This window comes from Camarhynchus parvulus, chromosome Z, assembly GCF_901933205.1.
Source record: "Camarhynchus parvulus chromosome Z, STF_HiC, whole genome shotgun sequence".
NCBI classification, from domain to species: Eukaryota; Metazoa; Chordata; class Aves; order Passeriformes; family Thraupidae; genus Camarhynchus; species Camarhynchus parvulus.
The window spans coordinates 26,782,109-26,804,139 of NC_044601.1; the positions used below are offsets into that span (position 1 = coordinate 26,782,109).

Here is a 22,031-nt window from a genome sequence, read left to right on the forward strand (position 1 = left end):
GGAGGAAAGGGAAAAGGGGGGAAAGGGGGCGAAAGGGAAAAGGAAAGGGAAAAGGAAAGGAAAGGAAAGGAAAGGAAAGGAAAGGAAAGGGGGGGAAAGGAAAGGAAAGGAAAGGAAAGGGAGCGGAAAGGAAAGGAAAGGAAAGGAAAGGAAAGGAAAGGAAAGGAAAGGGAAAGGAAAGGAAAGGAAAGGAAAGGAAAGGAAAGGAAAGGAAAGGAAAGGAAAGGAAAGGAAAGGAAAGGAAAGGAAAGGAAAGGAAAGGTGCGGAAAGGAAAGGAAAGGAAAGGAAAGGGGTGGAAAGGAAAGGAAAGGGGAAGGAAAGGAAAGGAAAGGAAAGGAAAGGAAAGGAAAGGAAAGGAAAGGAAAGGAAAGGAAAGGAAAGGAAAGGAAAGGAAAGGAAAGGAAAGGAAAGGAAAGGAAAGGAAAGGAAAGGAAAGGAAAGGGAAAAGGGGAAAAGGAAAGGAGCGGAAGGAAAGGAAAGGAAAGGAAAGGAAAGGAAAGGAAAGGAAAGGAAAGGAAAGGAAAGGAAAGGAAAGGAAAGGAAAGGAAAGGAAAGGAAAGGAAAGGAAAGGAAAGGAAAGGAAAGGAAAGGAAAGGAAAGGAAAGGAAAGGAAAGGAAAGGAAAGGAAAGGAAAGGAAAGGAAAGGAAAGGAAAGGAAAAGGAAAGGAAAGGAAAGGAAGGAAAGGAAAGGAAAGGAAAGGAAAGGAAAGGAAAGGAAAGGAAAGGAAAGGAAAGGAAAGGAAAGGAAAGGAAAGGAATGGAAAGGAGTGGAAAGGGGTGGAAAGTAAAGGAAAGGAAAGGAAAGGAAAGGAAAGGAAAGGAAAGGAAAGGAAAGGAAAGGAAAGGAAAGGGAAAGGAAAGGAAAGGAAAGGAAAGGAAAGGAAAGGAAAGGAAAGGAAAGGAAAGGAAAGGAAAGGAAAGGAAAGGAAAGGAAAGGAAAGGAAAGGAAAGGAAAGGAAAGGAAAGGAAAGGAAAGGAAAGAAAAGGAAAGGAAAGGAAAGGAAAGGAAAGAAAAGAAAAGAAAAGAAAAGAAAAGAAAAGAAAAGAAAAGAAAAGAAAAGAAAAGAAAAGAAAAGAAAAGAAAAGAAAAGAAAAGAAAAGAAAAGAAAAGAAAAGAAAAGAATGAAAAAGAAAAAAAGAAGAAAAAAAGGAAAAAGAAGAAAAGGAAAAAGAAAAGACAATAAAAGAAGAAAAGAAAAAAATTACTCTACTGGCATTTGTGTGCTCATATAACATTTTTACATTTTTCAGGTTTTCATTTGAAGTCCTATATGCATAGGGTTTTCCCATATATTCTATGTTATTTTTCATTTGGTATTTTTTTATCAATATTAATTATCATTGTTTTCTCCATATCATGACATAAATAGAAACATGAAGAAATGAAAGAGGAAAAATGAAAAAGATGAAATTATTTCATTAAAAAATCTAACACAACTTACTTTTCTTTAAGAGTATTTTTGCCATGAAGGATAGAATATTATATCGTATATTATCAAAGGTAGTTCTAAAATTGCCTTCAATTTTAAAAGTACCTTTGCTTTTTCCTCCCAGGAAAATCTGACAATGCTCAAAGATCATTTTATAAGCTTTAGTTCTGAAATTGATATATTGTGTTTTACAACAATATAGTTTTGATTATATATGAGCCTGTTGCACTCTGCTTTACATTAAACACTGACTGCTAATGAAATTACACCTAAGTTAAAATGGAAAAGAATTTTTTTGGTAAAACTTTAAGTTAAATCTAAATTAATAATCTCTAACTGCATGTAAAGGAAGTTGCATCAAGCATAATAATTTATGACAAATATTACACTTATAAATAAAATACAGGATTAATCAAAAAAGCTTACCATGTTGAGGGACAGTTGAAAAGAAGAAATCCATGTTTCCATCACCACTACCACTTCCATCATTTCTAAAGAGCTCAGCAACTTTAAGATGACAGACATACAGATATATACATATATATACATTTATAAATAAAGGGAAAACAGAAAGTAATTTACACATTTCTGGATAACACAAAAAGACAGAGGTGTATTTTAGGAAAGTGTCAATTTTCAAAGTGAATTTCTCCTAAAAGCCAGAAAAAATATTGAATATGCTACCTCTTGTTTAATTTCTTTCACTGGAATCATAAAAGGAAGTCAGAAGGGAGGAAAACACATGTAACTTGATCTTTTTTTTTACCTTTCTTTCTGTGTTCCCTCTTTCTCAATCCTAATGGGGAAATTAGAAATGGGGCAGGGAGGAGAGGGAAGAAGTGGCTAGACCCTATGAAATGCTCTTACTCTAATATTTTCTCACAAATCAAAAACTTGTGCCAGAAAGTAAAAAAAAATTGACAGCTTAACTTATGGACCCTTTATTCTAAGTTTTGTGCTTGCAGTGGTGTTGGGAAGCTCCAAAAGATTATGCTGAGGAGGTATCTGCATCTAGTAAATTACCAAAGTTAGCTGTAAGTTTTCTAACCAAAAGAAGTGAAAGAGAAAAGTTCTCTTAACTGAAACAACTACTTGACCAAAAATTCCATAGGCATGAAAACTCAAACTTTTATCAAAAGTATCCTAGCATAACACCATCATGCCACATTGCAGCACAGACATTCATGTTAATATGATCTAACTTTCCAGAACACATCACACTTGCAATTCTGAATTGCTTAGAAAAATATCAGCTAAAAAGGCACTTTATGGCTCTCAATATTTTGAATTTCTTCTTTTCCTCCAACCAGGAGGAATCTCCCTTAAAAACTCTTTGCAATGGAAATAAATTCTGAAAATCAAAAAAAATTCTGTAAAGCAAAATTGATTTTACATAGCAGGAGCACTGATGCTTGCCAACAGTTCTAAGACTAACATCTCACAGCAAGATTTACACTAGCTTCTAGCTAGTTCTCCAACTCAGCTAAACTCCGCAGGCATCTCAAAACCCACAATTTTCTAAGGCTATAATCCATTTGAATAAGCTATGAGCCAGTTTATTGCAATTTCTCCAGTTTCATTTAAGTGGTAGATAAAAAGCACACCTTTGGCTGTTAAACCTTAAATGCTGAAAACTTGAAAAAAAAGGAAAAAGGAATTTTTTTTACATTACTTTATTTCCTTCTATCAACTATGGAATTATGTAATTTAAAAAGCAGAAATTGCCTTTGAATGTATGGTAGTAATATACTTTTGAGATCTGATTGTTTACAGCAGTGATCAACAAAACATATGAAGGACAGTTTTTTCAGAAAAAGAATCACTGCTTTCTGTAGGGTGTGTGTTTAGAAATAACATGGAAATAGTTCACAAGGTTAGATTTTAGAGGATAAATAAAGATCACAAAAATACAATTGATATATGTGCCTTACCTCCTCCCTCTGGGTTCAACAGCTCCACTTTAAAAGTTTTTTCTAGTTCAGGAATAGAATTGTCGGTGATGTTAACAGTAATGTACTTGTATCTTTCTCCAGGCTGAAATTCCATTGAGCCCCAAACAGCCTGAAATATGACAGGTCTTCACAGTTTTTTCAAGTTTAGTGTTTTCATCCAAATGAAAAAAGAAATAAAACCTCAATTCTTTTTCTCTTTATCAAAACATCTACTTGTCTTCACTTTAACTTTAAAAAATCTGCTGAGTCTTTGTTATAAGAAATAGCAATCTAAATTCACTGAATTATAAGCATCTTCATTTATCTACATTTTTCTGCACAAACAGCAGTCAGACAGGAAAATGTACTTATAAGCTATGTTGTTGAATATGTACAAGTCCTAGTAAGTGCAAATATTATCTTCACCTGCATATACACTTGTATGGTCATATAAAGTCTGATATACTTAGAAACAATAGTAAATATCCATTCTTCCTGCACTGACAATTTTCTTAAGGATATCAAAATCAAACCCAGGGGCTTTTCTTAGGAAACACAACATGCTGCACAGAAAGGAAGCAAAATGCACACAATGGGTTATATTTGTATCGTATTATGCATCTATCCCAACGCCATAATAAAACAAACTCTTTCTGTGAAAAGAATCACAGCAGAGCTAAAATATTCAAACCAACGGCTATTTCCAGGACAAATAGCTTTAATTAAATTCTAAAACAATTACACACCTTGGCAATGGCCATACCTGATAATCTTTAGGACTGAAAGCTGTAAGTGGCACTGTCCTGTATTCCATAAGAACTGTTCCAAGAAGCCCTTGTGCACGAACTACCAATAATCTGATGTGTCCAACTTCTTCTTTAACAGTGATATGGGGCACAGCAGAGGCTGGCAGAATCATGCCATCACTGGGCTGAGGAGGTGGCCCCACTGAGAACTGCAGTAGACCTGAAAGACAAAAATTATAATTTACATGGCTTCTCATATAAAATTCAAATTTTAATAATAAAAATTAAACAAAAGTATTTATAATATCTATATTTAATGTTTATTAAATTTTAAACATATTAAGATGCCTTTAGGATTCAATCATGCTATTTCCAGGAATGTACTATGTACCATTCTCTCTCACAGATATTCATGTTAGTCTTAAAAAAAACATTTCACAAGAATGAATTCAACGCTCCCCAAAAGAACTCAAATGTCATAATATTGGGTACTTATTGGTATAATAATAGGCATGCTTAAATGTCTCCCTCTGTTACAAATTCTCATTTCACAAAAACGACCATAAAATCAACAACATGCAATGTGGTTTTCTTGCAAATGGGGGTGATCCCATGTTTGGTCCAGGCAGCTTTAATTCCTTTTTTGTAGTATTCTCAAGAGTAAGTAATTTGACTTTCATTCTTGTTTAAAAATAATTAATTAATCTCAAGTTAGATAAAGTGTAATACTTGACACTGCTTCCTCATCTATCTAGGCTAGGCAAATTTTTTACCTCTTGAGCTAGAAGTATATATAAATCTGCAATAAGACTGTATCATCTTCAACATTGTTACCATATGGGTGATCACTGGCTTTAATGCTGATATAAGTAGTTTCCTTTTCTGGATCTATACTTGCTCCACTGGTAGGAGTTGAACCTTGTTTTCCATCTCCAGACACTGCAGAGACTAATGTCACACGGAAATATTCATGTAGCTCCGGAATGTCATCATCAATAACATGCAAATTTAAGACCTAGAGAAGGACCAAATAATGGAGAAATCAAAGTATGCAACATATATCCCTTAAGAGTTTTATGACCCTTTTAAAAAATTAAGTTTTTAGTCAATCAGCTGTATCTGCTCTGAGTTCAGAAAGAAATGTAGAGGACATTATTGCCCTCCAAATTATTTAACCTTATGATAAATTTAGAATACCAATTCCAAAAACATCTTTACCAAGCTGTCAGAGACTTTACAGCATTAAGCTAATTTAGAGAGCAAGTGAAGTGAGCATTTAATGCCACCTGACACTTGAGATTACAGATCATCCTACCATGTAACATAATCTGCTCTGCATAAACTATAATATTAATCTCAGATGATTCCAACTTTCTATATATCGCGATTTGACAAATATATAGAAGAAAAAATTTAGGAAGCTGTTGTAGAGCCATGGGAATGAGTAGTTTAAAAATGTCAATGGAAATTCTCTTAAGATTTTTCACCTGATGATCAACTGCTCCCAGTCTGTTTCTTAGGGCCATGACCATTAGGTTCTCTATACGTAGACCATATATTGGACCACATAGCAGTGGAGCAAGAGGGTTCACCAGGTCTTTTCTACTACTTTATGAAGTCAGGCCTCACCCATGCTGCCAGACTGGAAAAGCTTGGTAAATTTAACTTTAAATGACTGCATGTAATGCAGTAATACGTTTCAGTAGAGAATTAAAGCTAATAAACTGCCAGGAGCATAATATTTTCCAAAACCACAAGTCTTTGCCAAGCTGTAATCAATTACATTGTTTAACTGGGAGCAAATCCACAGCTCTAAGTGAGTCACTGGGATCTTTTCAAATTATGTCAGTAGGTTTCACTCAGTCCCTACTGACTTCAACAGAATGACAGAAGCAAAATTAAAGACAGTATTTTCTACTATCAATCCATCCTTTCTATTTAACAAACACCAATAATAAGCGCTTATGTACTTCCTACATTATTCTGGTCCCACACCTCTTTTTCAAATAAATGTGAACTTCCCATGCTGTGGGTTGGGACCAAATTCACAGAAATAGATTATTCAAAAGAGACAGAATGTTGCTAACTGTTGTAAGACATTTGATTACAGCAGTAAATTTGACAGCTGTCTATTTAATTGTTGTGAAGATAAAACTGATCTCCACAACTCAGATCCAAAATCTGATCATATTCCAATTTCAGAAGTCACTGGCTCCACTATTCAAGCCCAGGACCACCTATACATGAAATTATATATATAAGTATACATATATCTGATATATACATATATGTAAACATATCTTATGTGCAATTATTTGCATTTAAGCATTCATGCATGCACAGTAATGCCTGAAGTGAGATGCACACAGATATACATGTGTCTATCCTATCACTTGTTAGATGTCAAAGATCAAAAAACCCCTGAAAAATGTAATAACAGCCATGTGAAGAAAAGATTCTTTAGTATGAAAACCAGTCAAGCATCCTCAGAAAGTGTTTTCCAGCAGGTTTGCAAAGGACAGGATGAATTGTTAATAGCAAGGTAGGGTTTACCTCTGATCTCTGCCAAGGAAGGAATGTGATAGTGCCACTGCTGTTAGAAAAATCGCTAAGGGAGTAATTAATGCCCCTGGAATCAACCTGTGAGATAATGTAATTTATATACACATAGTCTAGGGCGCCCCTTGTTCGCTCCACGACACAGGATATAGTGGAACCCTCATCAGCAGCCTGGAAGAAAGCAAGAAATTGACATATCTGTTATGATCAAAGTAAATCAAAGGAATAAATGTAAAAATTTGAATTCTCTAATGCTATTCAAATGTTCAGAATTCTTTATTGCTGTCATGTTACTTGCAGCACTTCTGGAGTGACAGGAAGCTGAAACTGATGTTGAAGGTGGTCAGAACAATCTTAATGGAAATTGCAATAGCTTCTAGCATCCCCCTGAGGTCAGCCAGTAACTGTACCCTGTTGTTTCTTTTGGACACAAAAACAGAATCAATGTTTGAAATGTGTATATCAAAAGCAAAAGACTATACTGTTTTATATAAATGTCAGCAATTTTAATTTTAATTTAAAGACAGATTTGGATTCCTCCTCTCCCTGACTAAAACCACTATGGAAAAAAATCAATACATTTAAATTAAACTATATTACTATGACTCAGGAAAAAACTGAAGAACTTTTTGGGCTACAGTACTCTGTGCAATTCTGTCTTCATAAAGAACATGCCCTTAACAGCAACAATTTCACATATTTTGAAGAAATCAGGTATTGATACTGGCCAAGTGTATTAAAAAATTTATTATCATCAAACTAAAATAGAAAATCATTTTAGTTGAAAGTTATCAGAATGACTAAAGCCATCTTAAGCGTTAGGTAAATTTCAGAGCTGCTGTATAGCACAGCGCAAATACTGAATATGCCTTCAGCTGCTAACTGGACAGGTACAGACATAAGGAAATTAAACTACTGATAAACAATGTTATAAGATAAAGGCTAAACAATTAACATGCCACATAAATTTTTAATTTTGCTTCACGGTTGATTGCTGCTCTGTGACATCACAGAATTATCAGTGGCATTGGAAACTGAAGGAATCCATTATGGCAGCAGATGGTAGGCACCTGAAAAACAAACTGAACTGAACCAAATACTATCATCAGTCAGGCAAGACGGTTGCCTTCAAACACATCATAAGGACTTCAGATAGAAAGGATGCACTTAAGAGGTCATAAGAGCTCTCAAATTTGAAAGCATTATGAATTTTTTTTCCAAAATAATCTAATAATAATAGAAATGGGTATCCTGTCTTTCTCCCTCATAAAGATTAAAAACTAAAAAATTAATTACAATTATTTCAATCCCCTCAAAAAAGGATTCAAGTTTATATGTGGCATATATGATGGTCACCTCCATATATAATGTTTAAAAACAGCAACTTCCAGCCAGTATTAAGTGAATTTTTATCAAATATGATGATGAAAATGATGATTTAATTTAAGGGAGGAAGAGACTGGAACAGAACTCAGGAGATACAACTGCTGCACAGCACAATTTCTCACCACGTGCTGACCAAAACCCAGCCCATTTCCAAACAATGACCAACTGCATTCCAGGTAACTCCCCCAGTTTATATGCTGGACATGACATTCTGTAATATGGAATGTTCTTTTGGCCAGTTAAGGTCAGCTGTCCTGGCCATGCTCCCTCCCATCTTTTTGTGAAGCTCCTCACTAGCTGAGCATGACACAGAAGTTTCGACTCAGGTGAAGCCGTACTTAGCAACAGCCAAACCATCCTTGTGATATCAACATTATTCTCATCCTGAATCCGAAACACAGAACTGTACCAGATACTAAGAAAATGAGCTCCCTCCAAGATGACATCAGGTTACAGCCTCAGAAGTTACAGAAGTAGAGGAAAAAAACTGTTTTATGAATTTTTAAGCCTTAGTCTTCAGTTTGTGTAATAACATAAATTTTCTTAATAAAAATAATTTGGAGGGGATTTAAAAAAAGTTATATTGGAAATGCTAGAGTGACTGAGGCTGTATAAACAGAACCTACACAATTCCAAATTCTAGAAAACTTTGCTTGACCACAGAAACTAAAAATGTAGAATCAAGGCCCTTCAAAGGTTAGTTAGCATTGCCATTAGTTTGATCATGTCCAAAATTTCTCCTGTAGCTTTCCTTATGAGCATCTTACCTCAGGAATACATGGTCCAGTGAAGCCAAATAAACCATTAGCATTATCACTTTTCTGTATTCTTAATTTTGCTGTTGTGTTTTCTTCTGAAATTCGAGCTCCACCAGACACAGAAATGAGCTTTAGGATGAATAACTCCTCTCCTTCTTCCTCTTTGTCATCCTTTGCAGACACAATGAATGATTTATTGGTTTCTCCTTGACGATACTCCAAATACCCAGAGACAGGGTGTACATCACTCTTTGCAGGAGTTGCATGGAGTTCATAGATCTCTGCTTGTGTCAGTTTTCTCTCATAAAGCCTCACATCCTGCATTAAACCTGTATACCTGCTGTTGCCATTGATTCCTGCTCCAATTCTCACTATTCCTGGACCTGAGAAAAAAATTTGAATTTTTCTCATGTTATTGGGTTCAAAATAACTAATATATGTAATTATTTAATAATCTATGGTAAATTGTTGATTGTCCCTGGGCTAATAATCACATTAATCTTGAAATGTAGACTGGGAGGCTCCTGAAGCCTCATCTCAATGTTACAGGTAGATCATTACAGCTCAAATAATTCCTTCCTAGATGGTTCATGTTTTCACCCTACTAATTCTATCTGCACATTGTCATCATCCCTTATTTTAATGAATCTTAGAAACTTCTCTCTTTCCATTAAAAAAATTCACAGCCAGCTGCAGCCCATCTCAATTTTGTTTTTCCAAACACTTGCTTTAACCATTTCAGCTTTGTATATTTAATGTGTCCTCTGCTAGGAGAGAGAATCCATTCTGATGATCAGAGTATTAGCTACACATGCTTATACCTTTATGCACTGGAAGAGAGGATTAAGAAATGTAGACCCAGTTCCAAGCACTTTTTACAACTGCTTTAACATTTCTTTCTCTCCAGAAAATTATTCTATTCAGCAAATCAGAGGATGACAGTTCTCTTTTTCACAAATAATCTAAGCTGATAGCTCATACTCCTATCGGTCTAAAATATAGAGAACATATCTCTTCAGCTAGTTTTTGATTTTGGAAGGAAATGTGTCACTGACTGTTACTTCTAGAAACAAGCAACTACAACTGCTAATGGTCCCAGGACACAAGGCAGAGGATGGTGACAAAAGCCAGGCTACAACACCCACTGCATCCAACATGAAATGGTGAGAGATTAAAAACCTTAGCATATACTTCTAGTATATCCAGAGAGAGCTTTATGTTTGTGCACATATGTGCATGTAGATGTATATGCATTTAACATCACTGCATGTTATTAAATTTTCCTTCTTTGATTACAGAGGAGCCTGTACTCAAGAATTTGATAATCACACACTGCCTATCGCCATGAAAGAAAATCTGTGAAACTGATGGGAAGAGAAAGAAAGGAAAAGGAGGAGATTACTGCTATGAAAAAAAAGCACATGGAAGAGTGAGGAAATGCAAAGAAAGAGTAAACATAAATGTATCCCCACTATACAATACCTAACTTTGTAAAGGAATTATTGTGATGCTCACTGCTATGCTAGTTGAGGGTAAAAGTCCATAATGGTTATATATGACTGTTATGTATGACTAAGTCACATCTGGGAATATCAAGTTAGAGGAACTGAAGTATATATGCTAATGTTATTTGGAACATCATTGAACAGATGGGCAAAATTTTCATATATCATGTAAATACACGCTTAGGTAAATCTAAACCCTGAAAATTACATTGCTTAAAAAGTAGTGGTTTAGCTGTAATATAATACACAACTAGAATCAAAAATATTATTGTATTTTGTTTCAGAAATCAAGAGAAAAAATTCTTTCTTAGCCACAGTATTGTTAATCTAATCAAAATCTTAACTGTAAATATGTATAACTATATGTATTATAGTTAATACATATAGTATTAACTATAATACTATATAGTTACATATATTAATAATTAATAATGTAGGCTTATCATCTATAAGCCTACATGTGGAAATATAATTATTAATTATTATTTTTAAATTATTGAAATCCAAGCTCCCTTACAGTTCTTATGTTTTCTGAAAATTTCCCAGCTCTTACTTCCATTTATATGGTTTTTTTTTAAAATCCCTAGAATTTTCTATGAATTGCTTTTTAACTAATCAGATATAATAATTTCCTAATCTTGCATACACCTTTCAAGGAGCCAGACTCTTCCATATTTTGCAGAACTTCACATATGAAGAAAAATAATACAGCCTATTGCCTCACCATCAGTAATTGCTTCTCCTTTAAGGCTCTTAACTCCTCCTAGAACTGGAATTCCATCCATGTAAAATTCAATTATACTTTCATCCAGAGTAATCAGAATGTGAACCCAAGTACTTTCATCGAGATATTTCAGGACTGTTGCTTTGGCTATGTATGTCATATAGGATCCTAATGCTGTATAATGAAGCACTACAGAGACATGAGAATCATTTGTTTGGATTTTCATGCCATAATATAAGGTCCCATTACCATCATCCTTTTCAACTATATAACCATCAGTATTGACATTAGGAATTAACCATGCTGAAAATGTAAAATTAGTTACTGCAGTATTTCCATCGTAGGGGTATTCCAGACCAATAATTCCAAATGCATCCTTTTTTCCACTGAAATACAAAGCATCTGTTCCACTGTGATGGCGTCTCATGTGTGGCTGAGATTGCACTGTACTTGGAAATGATCCCAGCAACAAGAAATCCACCATTGATGGTAATCCAGCTTGAAATGTACTGGACAGTATTTCCCAACCTAAACGGACAGCACCGAAAGTGCCTTGATGTCTCCAGATGGTGAAGTCTGTAATATAGGAAAGATCATCTTCAGAAAGAACATCTTCTGCTATCTCTCTGTCCTGACTCTCTGGATCTATAACGAAGACTCCAAAAGGGTCATCATTGAAAGGGATCATCACAGTTACAGCAAGGCTTGTGTCAGACAACTGCCCACCAGGACCAGGAGACCCACCTATATAATGGAAGTTAAGAGTAAAAGTTACTGGTCTGAAAAAACTTACTAAGTATTTTAAAATGTTTAAACAACATACATTTTTAAATAGGCCTAAATCTTCTTTAAAGTGTCTCTGAACTCTTAAAAATTTCTCCAAATTTAGGATTAACATAAATTAACTGTATTGGTTTTAAAACACTATGGAGAACCTTTTCATAGAAAACAAGCCATGCTATTTTTCAATTGCAGAATATAACTGTCTTTCAATTCAAACAAGATTAGCTCAGATTTTTTGAATTAGTAATGAGATAAGTTGCTTTTGTTTCATTTGAAACACATGGGGTCAAATTAATTTTTCATTGTACTCCAAGATTTACGCAAATATGAAATGACAACATTTGGTTCATTGCCTCCAAATAAAGAGAGATTACCCAGCAACTAGTTGTGTATTAAAACTACTCCTAAGTCCTGCCATTAGCCACCTACTTCTCCACAGTAAGAAGATCATGGTATGACTGTAGAGCCTCCATGCACCACTAAGTAGGAAATCTTCTGTACATGCATATGGATTTCACTTACAGAAATGTCAACATATTTTCAGTTGTATCTCGGCACAGAAGACCATAAATAGTACTGAGGTGGAAGGAGTCCAGCAGATTTGGAACTCTACTCAGTAGCAGGCCTGTAGTGGTTGTAATTTAAGTGATATGAAGTGGTAACTATTTGTATTTTAGAGAAATTTCTAGAAAAAAGCAAACAAACCAGCCAATCTCCATTATAGTAGATACACATAACCTTTTATATTTTCATTTTGTCAGCTCTACACAAAGCTCTACACCTCTGAAATCACTAAAAGGCATCTTTTTTAAAGGTCTGATTCCAAAACTGTGTTCATATATCTAAATTAAAGAAAAAATGAAAAATGAAACCTAAAATGTCACCAGAAAAGTATGAGATGACATAGGCATCAAGGCAAAGGTCTTTGCAGGATTGTTTTCTTTTTAATTGATTAAATATAATTATTTTCTAACAGATAGGAAGGGAATGGTTTTATGGAAGACAGTACCTGAAATGTTCACCAATTTTAAAATGTAAAATTCATTGAATTCAGGAATTTTATCTGAAACAGCATGGAGCACTATCTGCTTTGATCCTTCACCATCCATGAAGTACACAGTCCCATATGTTTCATAGAACTCTTCTCCTGGCTTCAGTGTAGAGCCATTATGAAACAGCTGCCAGGTTAATGAGACATTCCCAAAGTGCCCTCTATGTCTCAAAATCCTATTCAGAGATATAGAAAGAGTCAATGTCCTGGCAGGTATGCATCAGCATTCTCCATTAACAATGGAAAACATAGACTAATCATCCTTACTGTGAAATATAGTATGCATTGTCCTAAATAAGCAAAAAAACCAAACAGAACCATGAACAATAAAACAATCCTCTTAGAGGGCCTTCAATTTCACAATATAACTCTTCATCAAGGTATACCACAGATGTCTTAGAAAGAAAGTAATCAATGAAGGTACATGCACAATAGCACTGTTTAGATGAACATCAGTTTGTCTTGCACTTCTATTTTTTAATAAAAAAATTAATGTATAATTCAGCAAATTAACATTAAAAATTGTGTTAACTGGTCACTCTTAGGGAAGAAAGAGAAGGCATTTAACTACAAGTATTTTTTTCCTTTAACCATCAAGGTGCCTTAACCTTTTTTGTATTGTTATTTTATTTCAGTTATACACTAGGTCCTTCACGAACTTGATTTTTCCATATTAAGAATTGAATAAATATAAAAAAAGCTTTTATTTGTTTGCATAGCTATCTGGTAACATAATTTCACTAATTTCCCAAAGGTATTATAAATAAAAACTGAAGAACTGAACTGATCATAAAGAGGTTCCTTTATTAACAAAATATGTTTGCATATAAAAAGAGCATTTCTGTTTGTGCGGCGAAAAGCAAAAAAAAGTACAGCATTATTGTACAAATCTAAAAAAATCAATTCAGTAAAGTAGTCTGGGAACAGAAACACAATAAGTTTTTACTGCTTCCAAAGTTTCCTTTTGTTGTTATTAAGCAGGGCATTCTATTCCTGCAGTGTAGCACTGTAGCACTGTTGCAGTAACTCCAGTTACTCTCTTAAAGCTTTGTGTTGCCATAGGTGTTCTAACTGATTGGTTTATAAATTAGTCTGACCCTTTTCTTACGAACTAAACAAAAGTCAAATACTTTTGGGGGTATGGAAGAGACAGTTTCCTAGTAAATATATCTTATCAATAAGGACTAAGCAAGGTAAAATGTTGGTAACCTTGGAATCATGTGCTTCCATAAAGCACCTGTATGCAAATGCCTTTAGTTCAAATCATCACCCTTCACACCATTGATTTAAAAGTAAAAATTATTAAGGACTAAAAAATCTCTAAGGGGCAGCATAACAAAACCAACCACACTATATATATTTAATATACACTTTTAACAAAGATTTTAATTTTTTAGATGTGCAACACACACATAAAAATCTAACTCACAGTCATAGGCATCTACTTCAAGGCTTTAAAACAAACAATCAAATCAAATAAAAATATATAACAGATAATTGAACAATGGTGAAAAAGCCTCTTCTTAAACTGTGCACCCTATCTGATTTATTGTGAACCTATGTTTCTTTATACCGTCTAAAATTTTCTCATTGAAAATCAGTATTTTTGTCAATTTATAGCCACATTCTCACTTTAAGAACATAAAAAGGTCAGATGACATGAAACTTAATTTCTTAATCCTTCCCTTTCCTGAATACATCCCAGCAGCCACAGGTCAGACTAGGGAAAAATATATTCAGCCTAGAAGAAATGCACATCTGGACTTTGAGAACAGCTCCTATCTGCAATTTACAGATAGAAGAAAAACAAATAACAGAAAGAATACAGTAAAATAGGTTTTTTGCAGGGTAATATTTCAAAGGGGGATGCAAAAAGAAATTAACAACCACATAGTTGTATTTAGCTGTATATTGAAAAGATTTCTTTACTTCTCTATTGCTCTAGATTATAGTTGGCTCATTCATCTTGATCCTTCTGAATCTACACTCTCATGAAAGAATAACAAAACCCTCTATGCTGTTATCTTATTTGTGATATAAAAAAGCCCTCTGTGCTGCAATCATACTTGTATATATTTTAACATGAATTCTGTACTCATTTTAATATGCACAGTCTACTTGATAATATAAGAGTTGATGTTTGATGTTTTGTTGATCCTCAATATGTCTGCAAATAATTTAATCCAAAGTTTGGTGAAACTATTTTTTCTAATAAATTTTAGCAGTGCAAAAACTAAGACTAGATCAAAGTACTATCCACAAAATAACACATCCATCAAGATATACATACGTGTATTCAAAAAAGGGGCTACAATATTATTTAAAAGTTACTTACAAAAAAAAATTACTTTTTCCTTCTTCCACTGGCTTCTCTAGAGGTTCTAAGGAGAAAATTCCATTAGGATCATCATTTGCTTCGATAATAACTGTAGCCACTCCAGCATTAAAGATAACAGTATCCCCTAAAAAGAGGGTGATTAATTTTATCAAAACTGGAATCAGAAATGGAGCTAACTCTAAAATTGAATGTATTTTCTTCTCACACCAACAGTTTTCATGCAAAGAAAGAAACAAGCAGTGATAAAACAGTGCAAGCTAATATTTGAAATATTCAGTAACAGAAAAATCAGAGCAAAAAAATGTAAATAGTATCTGAGGCAAGGATCAAGAATGTAGATTTGAAAAAAAAAACCGTGACATGACAAGAGATGATGCAGTCCTGAGAAGAAAGGCTTGTATGAGAGGCAGTACTTCATGTTTGATCAATTGATCAGGTAAGAAGAAAAAGACGTATTCAGAGATCCTAACTCTCCTTTAGACCTTCAGCAGAAATATTGCACTTTAACTAAGTAAAAGACAACAACAATCTCTAAGAGATTAGTCATATCCATATCACAGCCTATCTGAAAGGAAAAAAATATAACATACCAGTGAAGTAAGGTGGAAATTAGTAGGATTTCTTTGTGTATATTAGCAGAGTAGGGACATTTCAACACTTCTTTATGACCAGAAAGGTACATTATATTTTCATGTCCATCCTAGTTTTCACCCTTTTCAAAAGCACTAGACTTGTTTTTATTCCAAAGTGAACAACCCATTTTCATTTCATATACCTCTATTTGTATTTTCTCAGAGGTACAACACTCCAATAAAATTGTCAAAAGCGATGAAACGATCAAGGCCAATATATACAACAGATGATAAAAAGAAAAATAATAATTTCATTTTTTTTCCCTTTCAGGAATTCATCTAGAAATAATCTGTATTTTGCCCATTCTGGCAGGGATATGTGAAAGGAGGAAAGCCATCACATGTTTTCAATAGAATGGTAAAATAAGATACCAACAGATCCTGAACAAAGTTAGTCAAGTAGAAAGAGAGCACAGAAGAGAAAATTTAAAAAGAGAGAAGTATGGCTTTGTCCAGTAATTTCCACAAATCTGGTGTTCTCTAAGAGAGCTGGGTATCAGACTGAATTATTGCTGGCCTCGGGAAACACGGGAAACAGGAACTACCTTCTACTCAGATAATTGAGAAAAATTACCTATTTATTTAATTTATATTTTCTTACTGATGAGTCAAAACCCCATCTAATTTGGAGCATTTGGAGCATTTGGAAAGAGAGTTCAACTCAAGTTATTTTTGCAGGACAGTTTCAGCTTTATAATTTAATTTTGGTTTCCAATTAAACAATTCAAGCTCAAAATCCAAACGCATTGTACAGAAATTTTATAGAAATGTTGATGCAAACCTTATTCATATAATGCCTGGCATTTATACATTGCTTTATGATAAGAAGAGGCTGGTAAAAATAGAGAAAATAGAACAGGAGAGTTACTAAATATATATTACATCATTGCTTTTACCTGTTGAATTCAAAAGGAAGATATAAAATACTTCATCAGTTTCAGGGGTGTCATCATCATTAATATACACAGATAAGATCTGCTCTCTTTCTCCAACATCAAACAGAATTAAACTCTCCTTTTCACTGGGAACAAAGTCTCCCTCTTCAGCTGTTGCATCTCCATTAACAGTAATATATTGAACAGCGACAACAGTATCAGCAGATCCATTCCTTAGGACTGTGAAGTTTGCAACACTCCCTTCTGTAATTCTCACTGTCAGAGGTTCTGAAAAGACACAAGCAAATAATTCAAGTTCAAGCCTAAGCTTCTTGCATGCAGCTTATTCACCTAATCCCCTGTAAAAGCAAAGAGAAGGCACAGGTAGTTAAAGAAGGGAAAAACTCACAGGTAGAAGAGAATATTGTTGTCCTTAGCTACCTAACAAATCCAAGAGCCATCAAAAAGAATAATGACATAAAATGAGAAAAAATTCTTAAGTTAAAAAAAAAAAAAAGCAAATGCAATACAACAAAAACAAAAAAAGTATGTCTTATAATGCTAGCTCCACTACGATTAAGATTTTTCAATAACCTGGTCTTTGAATAAAATCTCTATGGGGTAGAATATTAATTCAAAATTTAAAAACAGTAATATCTAACCTGCAAAATAAATGGGATCATCATTCCTTGTAATTTGTAAAAATGCACTCGTTATATTGCCCAGTCTTGCTCCACCAGTGGCATTGAATAATCTGATTATGAATACCTCCATCTCTTCAGGTACCTGAATGACAAGGTATTAAGAAATTAATTTGTTGCACATGAAGCAATGAAGAAATTAAAATGAACAGCTGAGGAGGCTAACAAAACAGGGTTCCTGCATGTTGCTGTTTATTTCTTGATTCACAAGTGTGTTAAGAAGGAAGAAAAATGACTGTTCATACACTCACACAAAAATAATCATCAGTCAAAAATCTTTGCAAATAAATCCCCTCATCTTTACTATTTTACAAATAATCCAAAAGTTCTCCTCCATTTTCCTGATGCAACTTATTTTTACAGCTATGTTTATTTATTTATTTATTTATTCCTTTATTACTAATTATTCTCATTCTTTCTTATCTTACTTCAAATATATCAGCATTAAAATATGAGATTAGGATTTTTCTTATCAAAACAAGTGGTTTACTTAGTATTATAATTTAAGCACATGACCACTGAAAGATTCTAACTTTTTGGTTTACAGATATGCACAGTCTCAAATTCTCTTATTATTTACTTAAGTAAACTCCTTTTTATCCAAGTATTTTGATTTTTCTCAAAAAAATCAACAGTTTCTTAAAAAACAGATTCTTCATTAATTTCAGTGTTTCAGCACTTCCTCTTTGCTCCACATATTTACATAAAAACATATTATTAAGTATGTTTTTTAAATATTATTACCTCATCTGGTAGAGAGTAAATTGTGATATTTTTTGAATACTCCAGATTATCAAAGAATATAGTCCCTTGTTCCGGATAGATGTCATTGGTACATGCTGGGTCAACAATCCAGGACACACTAACATTGCCATAGTTTCCTCGGTTTCTTACAAGTCTGTAAGTGGCTGTAAAATGTAAACATGTAGAGTCAGTGTGCATCTCCAGAAAAACAACTCAAAACAAAAAAGATCAGCAAAGCTGAAACAAAGAAAAAGGAAAGGAAACGGCGAGTAAGTCCACTTGCAAATTAATACACAAGTGCCCTACACAAAAAGCCACATAATAATAGACCATTACAGCAGTAAAGACTTGTATCAGTTCTATTGGTACAATAGAGATAGATAAATTGAAATCACACGTATGAAAATTTAGCTCATTTTTCTCTCACATAGCACCTCATGCTCGCCAAGTAGAGCTACTACCACCAGGCTGTTCCTTGCAAGTAAATAAATTCTCTGTCCCTCCTGTCTGGTATATTCTCAAGCTATATTTTAACTCGATTGATCCCTAATGGCTTTCAAGGCCCATCCTAGTCCGCACTAATCTCCACTGCTCATCATACTGTACCCCCCTGGAAATTCCTCAGTCAGGCATTGTCCTACAAAAGGTGAAGTAGGGAAAAGTATCCTTGCAGGAGCAGACAGCAGAGAAAGCAGTTACTCTAATAAAAAGAATTACCAGCATAGATGATTTCTCCTTTACTTTCCTTTATTGTTACTGAAAGTTCATCAGGTAGAAACTGAATGACACCATGTGGATCATCATTCTTCAAAATGGTTATATTTACCCTTGTGGCATTCCCCAGCTTGCCTGACATTTCACTGTAGCCACTGAGCACAACAGCATATGCCTCATCCAGCTGGAAGAGGGAAACTCAGCCAGAATAAAAAGATTTATTCAGCAGAAAGAGAGGAGAATTTCAACAAAAGTAAATTACACACAGTTTCTATATGCACAATTGTTTTGTACATATTTGTCATCTGTAACAGTGGAAGTAAAGATTTTAAAGACACTGTCATTAAGGTAATTTAAAAAGAATTTGTCAGCTTGCATTATTAATATAATGCAACTTTATACTTCAAATATTTCTTGAACAAATACTCACAGGAGATGCACCATGGCAAGCATTGCATCTTTGCATCTATACAGCAAATATTAGTGTAGAGTGGGGAGCACTGAGTTCAGTTAGCAGGTATTTATCAAAAACAGGACATAAAGAAAGAGATTGATTATACAGGCCTCAATTAAATAGTGGTACTCTATAGAACAGAATGCCATGGGTGCCAAAAGCTCAGATGGATAAGAAGTTTCAATTTACAAAAGAAAAAAAATCCACTGAGGCCTATTAAAGCCAAAGATACCTTCTAGTAACCAAGGCATCCCTGGTTTGGAGACTGGGAATACATTCCATATAAAAGCATTGCATACTCATTCTGCTGCGATATATTTTCTTGTATTTTAATAAGTGACAAACTGTTATGCTGTGAACACAATTTACAGAAAGGAAAATTTTCATTTCTACCTCTGGAATCCCATCCATCCTTGTCAAAAGAGTAATTATGATCTCTCTTTCGCCAGGCTTAAATTCCAGAATTCCTGTGCTTCCATAAAACTCATTATTGTCCCTTGGTTCTACAGTGTATCGCAGAAACTGCCTGACAAGGCTCCCTCTGCTGCGGACAATCTGCAGTTCGACAGAATCCCCCTCCTGTAAAAAAAAAGAAAATCCAGCATTTTACTTGCATTCTGATAAGATTTACTTTTCCATAACAATTAAGAAAAGTTATTCAGATAGCTACCTTGATACTGTAAGGACCTCTGGAAGAGGGAGAAAATTCAAACACTCCTCCAGGATCATCATTTTCCAAAATAGTGATCTCACAAGTAGTAAACCCATATTTCAGTATTTGATTTTCCACACTGACCCTGGGAAAGGAAAAAAGTCATGGTTTTTTGAGTGTTGGTTCTTTTAGTAAGTAAATACATATCTATGTGAAAGACATCAGAATCGTGATTATTTTTATGAATAAATTATGAAAACAATTACCTAAAAAGAATATAATAAATTAGGAAAGATACATCAAAGTGTTCCATTCACTTGCAGAAAACCCAACCTTTGTTCTTGAGATACCTTTACTTTCTGATTATTTTTTACAGCATGTAGTTCTGGGGCTTTTTAGTCACACATGCACACAATACAAAGAAAAAGAATAATATAATAAAAATTTAAAATCACATTTAGTATTACTTTTTATCTGGATCAAAACATAAGGAGTGATCCAAAATCACTTAAACAGAGAGAGCTTGAATTTCTTGCATTCATTTCATCAGATATATACTTTCAATTATATTGTTTTAAGTACATTCCATTAAAAATGCAAGAAAAACTACTGCTGAAAGATGCATAAAGAATGCACCTTCAGATTGATGATTTTGATATAGCTTATTAAATATTGGTTTATGAATTCAAATTCATCTTCCATGTTTTCTGGAAGAAAATTTCAATGAACAAACTGGAAATATCTATTTTAAATGGTACTATGTAATATTTATTGCATATTAAAAAAAATATACCAGCACACACAAAAACTTGTGTTAACATAAACTAAACCTATTTAATTAAAAAAAGAGATAACTGCTCAGCAGAAAACTTCTTTACAGTTCTAGTCCACTCAGGCATTTCGGTGGAACAAATTGTATTTCTGGCAGTTTAAGACAATGGATCCGTACTGAAATCAAGCGCAGGTATCAAACACTGAGTCATTAGTAACTTTCATCATTCACAAATACTAAATAAAGCTTCATGCCAGAAACCCATGCCATCAAATTAAAAACCAAAGGACAACCAAGCAATGTCTGAAGAGATGCAGAAGACAAGATTCCTGAGAGGAAAAGTTATTGACAGATTCTGTTCAAACTAATCACTCATAAAACAAAGCATTGATTCATGGAAGACAAACCACAGTTCATTGCACTTACCCAAAGTACACGACAAACCTTTCTGTCTCTACCCTGTTAACAGACAAAGAAAGAAGGAAAGAAGAATAGAGGGAAAGAAAAGGGGTGGGGAATGAATGAAAGTGCTAGTTCCTGGATTTTCAATTGTACCAGTCTTAGACAATAATAAAAACAAAAGCACCACAAAGTTTTCTTTTCCCTTTCCAAACACATCATGTTCCTTTTATGGGAACCTCCTTCCTTGGCATTTTCTGTTGACAAATGCTAGCAAGTGGGCAATCCTCACTGGTGAGAAATGACCCCATAATCAATTCAGGATGTCAAGGCCCATTCATGGTATGCCCTACCCAGCCTTCTTCCAGAAGTTCTTTTACTGCCAACTCCTGTGTCTGCTCACAACTGCACCAGCAGCCCACATTTATAATTTCATGCAAAAAAAAAAATACAATCAACATGCCTCCATTTTGTGTTATCTCATCAATCTGACATAATAATGATAAAAACAGGTAAAGTACATTGGGAGTTACAACACGTACATATCAAAGACTTTTCTAGCAGAAAATCACATCAAACTTTATTTTTGACAATTTTTTAGATTAATCAGATTATCAGAGTAAAATACCAACAAAAAAAGAAGAAAACTACCACCCTGCAAAAAAAACAAGGAAAAACTAGAAATAGGAAAATAACCACATATGACAAAACTATCATATCAGACGAAAGGAAAGTATGTCATTTTATGAAAGTATGCATAAATTATTTTCTCAATCTAAAATAAATACATAGTTAATATTAAACCTGGATTTACTGTTAAAATTGTATCAACAAATAAACAAAGCATTTATAAAGTGAAGTTTAAATAATTCAGCT

The 22,031-nt window shown here is 34.0% G+C and overlaps 1 protein-coding gene across 1 annotated transcript in view; it reads right to left on the bottom strand.

The window, feature by feature from the left end:
• ADGRV1 (adhesion G protein-coupled receptor V1) overlaps positions 1-22,031 on the bottom strand; it is a 302,349-nt gene that overhangs the window by 231,121 nt on the left and 49,197 nt on the right. The window contains exons 14-28 of the mRNA XM_030969486.1: positions 20,003-20,129; positions 19,726-19,911; positions 18,882-19,062; positions 18,165-18,328; positions 17,382-17,505; positions 16,741-17,007; positions 15,210-15,336; positions 12,833-13,050; positions 11,041-11,784; positions 8,821-9,194; positions 6,662-6,838; positions 4,943-5,123; positions 4,126-4,328; positions 3,363-3,492; positions 1,858-1,938 (exon numbers count right to left, since the gene is read on the bottom strand). Coding sequence (XP_030825346.1) covers positions 1,858-1,938; positions 3,363-3,492; positions 4,126-4,328; positions 4,943-5,123; positions 6,662-6,838; positions 8,821-9,194; positions 11,041-11,784; positions 12,833-13,050; positions 15,210-15,336; positions 16,741-17,007; positions 17,382-17,505; positions 18,165-18,328; positions 18,882-19,062; positions 19,726-19,911; positions 20,003-20,129 — 3,284 coding nt within the window. The remainder of the gene's footprint in view (positions 1-1,857; positions 1,939-3,362; positions 3,493-4,125; positions 4,329-4,942; positions 5,124-6,661; positions 6,839-8,820; positions 9,195-11,040; positions 11,785-12,832; positions 13,051-15,209; positions 15,337-16,740; positions 17,008-17,381; positions 17,506-18,164; positions 18,329-18,881; positions 19,063-19,725; positions 19,912-20,002; positions 20,130-22,031) is intronic.